This window comes from Python bivittatus, unplaced genomic scaffold (genome assembly GCF_059951505.1).
Source record: "Python bivittatus isolate LINGU-HERP-01145 unplaced genomic scaffold, Pbiv_v1 ctg000220_np1212, whole genome shotgun sequence".
In the NCBI taxonomy this organism is placed as follows: domain Eukaryota; kingdom Metazoa; phylum Chordata; class Lepidosauria; order Squamata; family Pythonidae; genus Python; species Python bivittatus.
Genome location: NW_028277048.1, coordinates 38,887,992 through 38,898,340, shown reverse-complemented (window position 1 = coordinate 38,898,340; position 10,349 = coordinate 38,887,992). Strand labels below are relative to the sequence as shown.

Here is a 10,349-nt window from a genome sequence, read left to right as displayed (position 1 = left end):
CTCAGTAAAATTAGCTGCTAACTAAGAGATTTGGATGTAATAACAACACTTCTTTCATTTTGCACACCATAATACTAATATTTGGAATTGTTTTCAAACTGTGGGTCATGATTCAATGTCGCAGCCTTCTCCAAAGAAGTAATAATACTCATACTTGCTGGTCAGCATGTCAACTGGCCAGACTATTTGAAGATTATGGAAGCTGTGGCCCAACATTTTTGGAGGGTACCAGATTGATGATAGCTTTTCTCCCCCCCCCCTTGGGACTAGTTATATTTGAAGCAGAGCAATATGATATACTTGAGTGCAGGTTGTTAGTAGAAAACATAGGCCTAGCAAGAAACCTGGTAGAATGGAAAAGCTGCTTAAAAGCTCAAGAGAAACGACAGGGAAGGGCGTACAGCAGGCTAAATTGCCCTTATGTCAAAAGGCTAAAGTCCCATAAAGAAGAATTCACAAATGGAGGAAACTTTGGGTGTCATATCAGCGCCCAAAAGAATGTTCGTGGTAGGGACCTCCTATCACCTCCCCCCTTGACCAAGAAGCTAAAGCTGACCTACAGAGGGAAATTAAATTCGAGAAGTATCTGAAGAAGCCAGCAATGGTAATGGTTGAGTTCGATCACCCTCACATAAATTGGGGATTTTTTTTTCTGGATGCAATAAAGTGATCAGATTTCCAATACTCTAAACGATGGGGAGAGAGACTCTGAGAAGCACATTGTAAAGAACACATGAAGACAAACAACAACATTCTTCAAATATATTTGGACAGGAAATTGACCAGGGAAACCACTGGGTCATTGGATGATGTGCTAGTTTGCTAAAATGTATTATTTATATCCTGGTTCCCCTCCAGGAGCTCAAGGGAACATATAGAGCATCGTCTTCTTCATTTTCCCTCACAACAACTGCCCTCTAAGGTAGGTTGGGCTGGGAGTGACTGACTGACCACTAGTCACTAGTTATGAATTTTCATGGGTGAAGGTACCTTGAACCTGGGTCTCCCTGGTTCTAGTCCAGGGCCTCAACCACTACACTCGACTGGCTGTTAGTGTCAGTGGAAGATGGGGAGATATCGGTGAAACTGAACTAATTCTTTATTCATTCATTCATTCCTCACTTTTACATAGCTGCCCATCTTGGAGACATGACTCTGGGCAGCGTACAATAAAAAACAACCATAAAAAACAAATATCAAAACATTCCACAATTTAAAAAAGCATACGTACGATTTAAAAAAAGACTAAAAGACAGCATCTTCGGTGTTACAAACAATGTAGCCATCTCAGCAATTCTCCATTTCCTTGAGATCCCCAAGCCTGTTGTCGTGTTTTGAGGGCTTCTGGAAAACTGCCAAGGATGGGGCCACTTTACTTCTCTCTTCACTGCTAAGGATATGCTATAGATACCTATGCCTGAGCTGGCTTTTTCAGGAGAAAGACAGGACAAACTGAGATAAATAGAGGTAATGAGTGATGAAATTATAAGCCAAATTAACAAACTAAAAATAAATAGATCCCTAAGTCCAGATGGCATCCACCCGAGAGTTCTTGAAGAACTTAAATATAAAATTGCTGATTTTTCTGCTAAAATGTGAATCTTTTCTTCAACACTGGCATCTGTTCCTGAGAAATGGAAAACAACCATTGTGACCACAATTTTTTAAAAGGGATTGAGGAGCAATGTAAGAAACTTAACATCTTAAACATCTGCTTTGCAGAAAATGGCTGATAGTATTATTAAATAATCATATACTGTAGATAAAATAGATCATATACTGTAACTAGAAGGAGTCTTATTGAAAAGAAACCAACATAGCTTCCACTTCTAGATTTGAGAGAATCAACAAGCATATAGACAAGAATGACCCAATGGATATTTTCTACTTAGACTTTCAGAACTCCTTTGACAAAGTCCCTCACCAAGGGCTCCAGAGGAAATTGGCAACTGGTTAAAAAACAGGAAAGCAGAGTAGGAATAAATGGACAATTCTCATACTGGTAAGGTGTGTAAAATGAGGTCCTCCAGTGTTGGGACTAATCTTTTTAATTTGCCTATAAATTATCTGCAGTTGAGCAATAAGGCTGCTTTGCTGATGAAACCAAACTGCTTAAGGTGGTAAAATGAAAAACGGATTGTTAAGAGAAGAATCTTGCTAAATGTGATGAATTAACTTCAAAATGGCAAGTGCAGTTCACTGTAAACAAGTATACAGTGACATATGTTAGCATAAAATATCCACATTTCATTAATGAGACTTGAGCTGGCAGTGATTGGCCAGGGAAGGGATCTTTGACTCACAGTAGACAGTTCAATGAAAATGTCAACACACACACATACACACTCAAAACACACAATTCTAGGTTTGAAATTGTTAGAAATGGAGTTGAGAATAGAACTTTGAATGTAACAATGCTCTAATACCTTTATGTGTTAAGAACACACTTGAAGTATTGAAGCATTGTAGGCAGTTCTAATTAGCAGACTAAAAGAATATTATAAAACTAGAAAAGTTGCAAAAAAAGGCAACCAAACTGATTATCAAAGTAAAGCAACTTCCTTACAAGAAAGGACTATAGGAACCACCAGCCAGGACTGTTTAGCCTTGAATGAAGGAGATAAGCATGCAGGGTGAGAGGAGACAAGCATGCAGAGGATGTTGTGAGTTTTTCTACCTCTCTCACAATATAATAATTCAAAGTCACCTACTGAATTAGAGGCAAAGAAATATAGGACCAGCAAACTACTTTGTTACACAGTGCATAGTTAGATTCTGGAATTCACTGCCAGCAGTTGTAGTAATGGCAACCAGTTTAGATGGGATTGGTCAGGTTCACAAGATTAGATAATCAGTGACTACTAATACTGATGGCTGTTTATTACCTTCTGAATCATAGCCTGCCGTAATTCTGGATGCTGGGAAGTGATAACGGAAGGGGATAATTTATTTATTTACCAAATTTGTAAGGTCATCCAATTCCATAATGACTCTGGGTGGCCTACAGTACTAAAAACAATTAAAAACAATATAACAGATAAAAAGAATGCTAAATGTCTGGAAGGGGCAATAAAACATAAAACATTCCCATTAAGAGGCTTGCCATACAACCAAGCCCAACGCCTGGTGGAAGAGGTAGGATAGGGGCCATATGGATCTCTGGGGGGGATGGTGTTCCAGAGGCCCGCTTCCTGGACTCCATCAGACGAAACTGTTTAATGCATGGGCCCCAGAGCATGCCAACGCTATCTGATGGTAAGGCCAGGCTGAAACTACAGGAGACAGACAGTCCCTCCGATAGCCAAGCTCTTCGCTGTGAAGAGTTTTACCGCTGATCATTAGTATCTTGGATTGTATCTGGGAGCCAACTGGTAACCAGGGCAGCTCATGAAGCAGAGGTATTACATGGGCACGTTATGGCATGTCCATAACTTCCTGTGCCATTGCATTCTGGACCAGTTCCATCTTCTGAGGGGTAGCCCCATGTAGTTTATTGCAGTAGGCCTCCCAATCCAAGAATGAGTGCAACTGGTGCACGAGGAGACTTTCGTGCAAAGGCCTTCCTGGCCACAGCTACACCCTGCTTCTCCAGTACGAGCCCCAAGTCCAGCAAAACAAGTCATTTCACAAGATGGGCAGTGACAAATTTGATAAATAAATCCCCTAAATTGAACATCAGTTCCAAGCAGATGGACAATCTCCATGGACTAGATGGTCCAAATAACCACAACCACTCAGTTTTCCTAGGTTTGATCCTGAGTCTGTTCCTCCCCATCCAGACCCCCCCCCCCCCCGTAGCCTCCCAACACTTGGGCCAAGGGTGAAAATATATTTGTGTCCTCCAGAGATGCACCCAGTTGCCTTGATACAGCATGCTGGACCAGGTGAAGCAATGGCCCTATTCAACAAGGCTGTTGTTACATTCAGCGGGATGGTGGGGTTCCACGTATACATCCACGCCGGATCAGATCAGTTGGTAGCAAATACCTAGAAGCCAAACGGGGGTGACTGAAAACGATGACTGTCTCTAATCCGGGATTGCGCGAAAAGGCTGCAATCACAGATTTTTAAACGTGAACATTTCGCAGAAGTCGTCTGAGTATACATTATGTATGAGGAAGGGAGCCTGTTTTACTCTCCGTTACAGAGATGTACTTGAGAGTGCGTGTGCGCGCCAGTGACGGGACATGCTTTCTCACTTTCTCGCCCCTGGGTGGGCGGGCGTGAGCGCCGCAGTCTTCCCCGGACTTCTCAGGGTGAGGCGGCGCGCGCGAACTGTACCGAAGCTCCCGGGGTCTGCCTGGGCTGTGGGCGGCCGGTGGGGGTAGGCGGCGCGCCGCGGTGCGCGCGTATGTCTTGCATGACTCCAGCCCTCCCGCCCGCGCCAGCCTCCTCTCTGACTCCGGTTCGCCTCCTTTCCTTCCTTTCCTATTCCCCGCCTTTCCCAGGCTGCGCTCCTTGAGGCAACCGCCAGGGCAGAGCAACGGGGAGCAGGCGGAACTGGGGGCGGGTGGAGGCGGAGGCGGCTGGCGTGGGATGCGCCCGGCCCTGAGAGGCGATATAAAGCGTCGCGCCTCTCCCGGTCGCCTTGCCTGCAACGTACACGGATCTTAGCTGTGGTGGTGGCCGTCGCTCTCCCGCGCTCTCCGTTGAGCCCTGCGTCCTGACCAGTCTATGGTGTTTCCTGGAGTCCCTGGCACCGTCATGTCGCGCTCGGAAGAGGTGCACAGGGTCACCGAGAATGTCTACAAGGTTAGATCCGATCGTCCGGATTCCGGCATCTTCGGGAGAAGGGCGGGTGTCGGGTTAGGGCACAACGCTGTGCCGCGCCCGTTGCATTTGGAGCAACTTCCGTCTCGTCCCAGCCTGGGTGAATCCTTTTGGCCGTGGCGGGACTCCCTTCATTTTGCGCCCTCTTCTCCCACCCGGCCGAGTCTGGCAGCGATGCCGGCACTGCGTGCTCGTTTTCTTTGTGTGCTTTGCGGAGTGGCAATCACCTGTTGCAAGGTTTTGTACCTTTCCTTGCCTGCATTTGTCACCCAGGCCGCCTCCGCTGTCGAATTTGTTGTCTTTCCGTCCTGTTTATCGTAGGGTGTCTTTTTCACCTTGAAGCAAGTTCTTTTTAAGCCCCTACCTAACCGAATACTGTACTGTACCTTTCTTGGATTCTCCTGATTCTGCCGCCCAGCGCTTGCTTGCTTTCTCTCCTGCCTCGGTATTGATCGTTTGTAATTGCGAGGAGAATATAACCCAATTCCACCTAAACTCCTTCACTGCTTTTTTATGAGGTGGTGCTGTGGAGAGTTGATTGAAAACCATATTTCCTGGGGCGAGAAGTGTGTGTGCGCGCGAGCGCGCGTGTGTACGAGTTTCCCTGGGAAAAAGGAGAGCAAGCCATAAAGAACAGACTCTTTTGCCAAACATGCGAGAAAGCAGTAACTCTGATCTTCTCCTTCTCCTTCTCCTCCTCTCTTTTCAAAAGAGAGCTTGTTTTTAGCACTTGGTTTGCTTCAAAAGAATCCCAGTTTTTAGGCAAAGAACAGTATTTTAGCTTGTTCCTTCTGCCTGGTTAATATCGACTGCATTGGTCTGAAGCTTTAGTTGCTCTCTATCAGGTAGTCCTGGGGAGGAAACACAACCCTTTATTTAAAATTAAGATTTTTTTCACTTCTCCCCCTCTGCCTTTTCTGCCCTTTACCCTGGCCTCTCCTTTGTGTCTAAATAGGGGAAAATAGATTTTGTCCTAAAATGGATGGGAAAAGATGGGTTATGTAAGAGTATAGGTGATTTGTGTATAGAGTATTTTTTAAAATAACTTCTTTTTGTATTGAAAATGAAAACTAACGTTCTACATTTGATCCTTTATTGTTCTGGTTGGAAAATTCATTCTGGAAAAAAAAATGCTAAAGGACAGAAACACCCCCTCCCTCTCTGTCAACACACACTTCCTGGTACATGACTCTGTGGTTAAATCTTCATCCTTTTTTTCCTTTTCATGTGGTCTCTAATTGAATGCAATTATCTTAAAAATGATTTCTGCATTCAGAACTGTAAATGTCCCAGGGCACTGGTAACATTACAGAGTTGGATTCCTCTAAAAGCTGAGGTCTCTACATGCTTGCAGGTATTCATGGTTTCCTTAGAAGCTGATCTAAGTACCAAATGCTCCCCTTCTAAACTGTTTCTCTGCTAGGTGAAATCACTGCTCCCAGCATGGCATGTTAGCAGGGGTTGCATGAATAGACATTTTTTTTTCCTTTCAGTGGTGTCATTTTAATTTTTACATTATTGGGTTAATTGGCTCTATTTTAATCGGTATGACCAAGTCAGTAAGAAATAGGTTGGTTTAAAGGAAGGTAGATTCATATTGGAACATAATTCTAGGAGGGCATAAGATGGAAATTATACAAAAACAGCCATTATTACACTCATTGAGTTAATAGCTAGTTAGCTAGCATGCCATTCAAAAGCATTTATCCCTTAAGCAAGCAATGAACTGCTAATTCAGGTGGTTCTTCAAGGCTTATTTGCATGAAGTGCAATAATTTAGCTGCATGCCTAATCCAGTGCTACATGTAAATAGGTCTGTACCACTTACCACCTGCACGCATGTCACATGCAGGAATCATAGCCTGAGAGCACAGATGGCGCGGTCGGGGGCGGAGGGGGGAAAGAGAGAGAGGGCTGCGGGTGGAATTCTTCCAGCGCGATGTCATACTTGAAAGAACAAGTATACTTTCCACCTTGTGCGTGGAACCAAGAGAATTGGATTTAGCATATGGTCATTTGCCCTGATCGTGTGCCCCAAATGTATTTGGGAACAAGGGTATAACTTCTATATTTTTTGTCAAGAGGGAAACATTTTCAGGATCAAGTTAGGGTGTGTATGTTTGGAAATATTAGTTGGCCTTGTACAGATACTTCAGTAAGAAATATCATTAGGCCCCTAATTTGTTCTGTGGAAAGTCTTTCTTTCATATGAAAGAATCTTTGAAATTTACACCTCTCAGTCCCTTGAGTTTGAAGCTTACTGAAAATATTCTTTGAAACTGATCAGTTCTACTTCAGTAGGCCCTGTATACCACAACACTTAATAAATTCTTACTAACTTAGGAATGTAATGCAGGCTGTCATGCATTAAACTAGACCTGGTTACTCTGTTGTCTGGGGTCAGTCTCTGTTCCTTTATTTAAATTAGTATAATATTAAGTTATCTAGGAAAGGAATGAGGTATCTAAACTATTAGACTCCCACCATTTAGCCCTGTGTAATATTGAAAAGCTGTCTTTTTTCTTTCCTCCATTCTTTGTCCTGGGCTTTTTGCATATTTTGATACAAAAATATGAAACTTGGCCATTTCAGGTTCTATCTTTCAGCAAGACTGAGCCTGCCTGCCTGCCTGCCATCTTTTTTTCATGAACAAGTTTATATACTATAATTTTAGGATCCAAATAACTTAGAAAGCAGTCCCGCAGCACAAGGATTTTTGATGTTGAATAGTACCTGCTTCCCTGCCACAAAGCAAATGCTTTTTGAAATAGTGGTCCAAGAGCTCTTGAAACCCATTGTGCAAAGTAGCTTTTTGAACAGGATTTAATTTGATCATGATTTAACCCATATATGTATGTATATTGTTTCTGTAAAGAGTCCAATAATACAGGGACAGATGGATTGTTAGGGTTGTTAACTGTTGTTACGGTTTTTATAGAAGGCAGAGATGCTCTTGAGTTGTGCTTGACATCCATGCAGTTTTCTTGGCAGCTTTGCAGAAGTTATTTGCCTTTGCCTTCTCATGGATAGTTTCTGATCTGCAGCTCTGGGATTCCCAAGTCGTCCTCTGTCCAAGGACAAAGCTGGCCTTGTTTAGCCTCTGAGAGCTCCCTAGGTCAGCATGGGGGTGCCACCTGTGGTTTTTAATGCCATAGTCCTAAATAGATATTATTTATAATAAGCACTGTTGGTTATCAGTTGAAGCTTACTTAAAGATAAATATAGACACAATTACAATTGTGTTGGTATAGTACTTGGAGAAGCTCCCCTGGTGCAGGGGCTGGATTTACACACGATGCTAAGCCAGTAATAGGCAATTTTTGATTGTCATTGGCTACCTTTAATACCTTTGATGAGGTCAAAGGCTGCAGTGGCTCTGGCAATGATGCCAAATGGATACGCATGCCTTGTGCATGTGGAAAGGGTCAGAATTTTCCATTTCTTTTCCCAGTTTTTGGGTTGTCTGTGGTTGTCAGCTCTTCAGAGTAGATCAGACTAGGTCACTACTACTTTTATTGTAAAGCTATAGTAGCAGAATCTTGAAAGTCTGAATGCACTTCCCTCCTCCCTCCCTTTATTTTTATGAGAACTAGAGAGGGTCTTATCTGAAACGTTTAGTCAGGTTCCATTCCTGCCCTGGACTCTGTCCTCTTTTATCTGACTGTTGGCTTGGTAGTGGCTCTTCCTGTTGTCCCTGAAGGCCATTCCTTCTGTCCTTTACAGTGGTTTGAGATTTTTGTTGTTGTTGTTGTGCAAGCACTGTTTTAGGGGTTACACTGTAGCTTTCATGTGTTCCCCCCTCCCCAAAATGGTAGAAAGCTATAGTGTTGATTTGGGACAATTACATGTTACCAATTTCTACACTAAGCCAGTACTTGTTTAAACCTGGTTTATCAAACAAGCTCTAATGGCTTAAACCAGAATGGCAGAAGTCACTTTAAGGCTGAGTACAATGTGTGTACTATATCACTGTGGTTTGTAAACCATGACTTATAGCTTAGCAATGATATGTAAAGTCACTGTTTCTCGTTGCTGAGTACTCAGCCACTGCAGTGGCCCCTCAATTCTGCAGAGCTGCGTCCCTCACCATTGGCCATGCCAGCTTGGGCTGTGGGGAGTTATACCCCGAAATAATTCTATGTGCTACATGGCATGGGTCTCCATTTGCTTAAGAGTCAGAAACAGTGACATAGCTATATGTCACTGTTCCCTTGCCGTAAGGGGATATGTTTGACAAGATAGAGAAAGGAGGCGCTGTCTTACGTGTTAAGTGCAGAATATTAAGTTTATCCCTAAATCAAAACTGTGTAATATTAGGTTGCTACACTGAAATATTTATTGGTGTTGAAAGTATCCCTTTTTTAGTTGTAGGAACAAAATAGTTGCGAATGCTCATTATAGTTCTTAAACATTTTTCATGGTATACACACTCACTGTTTATATCTACTCCATGTCTTGATTCAACCAGCAGCCAAACTAAACGAGGGTTTAATGTTGACTGGTAGAGTTTGACAGAGAAACAGTCAAGCTGTTCACATCTTGTTTACTTGCTTTGTTATTTCACACCACACTTAATCTCCTGCACAGCTGTGGTCAACTCGTTCACTTTCCAGTAGCATCACCAACAGTAATGTTGGGTTTGATCCTCAGAGGTGTGATTGCAGTAATACAAAAAAAAAAAAGGGTTGCGTGTATGCTTCAAATGAGCCTTAAGTGACCTTGGGAATGAAGTTGCATTCCTAGTCCTGACATTCTAGGCATCAGCCACACAGAGAACTATATTATTCTTATTGATTCAATTGTTTTTATTTTTCATAATATACAAATTAAAGATGAAAGAAAAAAAGACTACAGTAAAAGTATGAGAAATAGAAGAATTGTGAAAGGAAAAAGTATGCAGATTAGAAAATAGAAAAAAAGAAACAACAGAAGAAAAGATACAAACGTACATGGACATTTGACAAAGCGACTTTCAAATTCTTTTGCAAAGGATATATACAAAAAACCTTTCATACAACCCTTGTTTAACTTTATATTATAGCTTCTACTTTTCCCGATAGTCTATAGTTATAATTAATCATTGAAATCATATGTCACAATTTGACTATGTTCAGTTTCATGCAAAAAGCCAGTGAATGGCTTCCAGTCTTTCTTAAATTTTATCATTGTTTTTTCTTTTATAATTGCCATCAGTTTTGCCATTCCTGCTAATTCTGAAAGCTTGACTAACCACTCCTCACTGTAGGTAGTGCCTGGTTTTTCCAGTGTTGAGCCAGAAGCAGACTTGTGACTGTTGTCATATAGAGAAGTAAAGTACCGTGTGCTTTTTCTAAGTGTATGTCCGTCATCCCTAATAAGATTTCTAGTCTCAATTGAGTGTCCATTTTCAAAATTTTCCAAATAGCTATATGTATGTCTATCCAGCATTTTTTAACTTTTTTACAGGACCACCAAAGGTGGTAAAAGGGTCTGACCTAGCAGGCATTCAATATTCCTTTATACATTTTAGAGAGCTTATCTGGTGTCAAATATCATCTACACACCATCTTATAGAAATTTTCTTTAAGATTATAACATAC

The 10,349-nt window shown here is 42.1% G+C and overlaps 1 protein-coding gene across 5 annotated transcripts in view; it reads left to right on the top strand.

Moving 5' to 3' along the window:
• Positions 1–4,550: 4,550 nt before the first annotated feature.
• Positions 4,551–10,349, top strand: part of BAIAP2 (BAR/IMD domain containing adaptor protein 2) — a 152,807-nt gene continuing 147,008 nt past the window's right edge. For 3 of the 5 annotated variants that reach the window (XM_007419865.3, XM_007419866.3, XM_088138375.1), the window contains exon 1: positions 4,552–4,752. In XM_007419865.3, the coding sequence (XP_007419927.1) occupies positions 4,675–4,752 (78 nt within the window). In that variant the 5' untranslated portion in view covers positions 4,552–4,674. Of the gene's footprint in view, positions 4,753–10,349 lie in introns of all 5 variants that reach the window. The other 2 variants (XM_025166231.2, XM_088138373.1) reach the window with 1 other exon arrangement.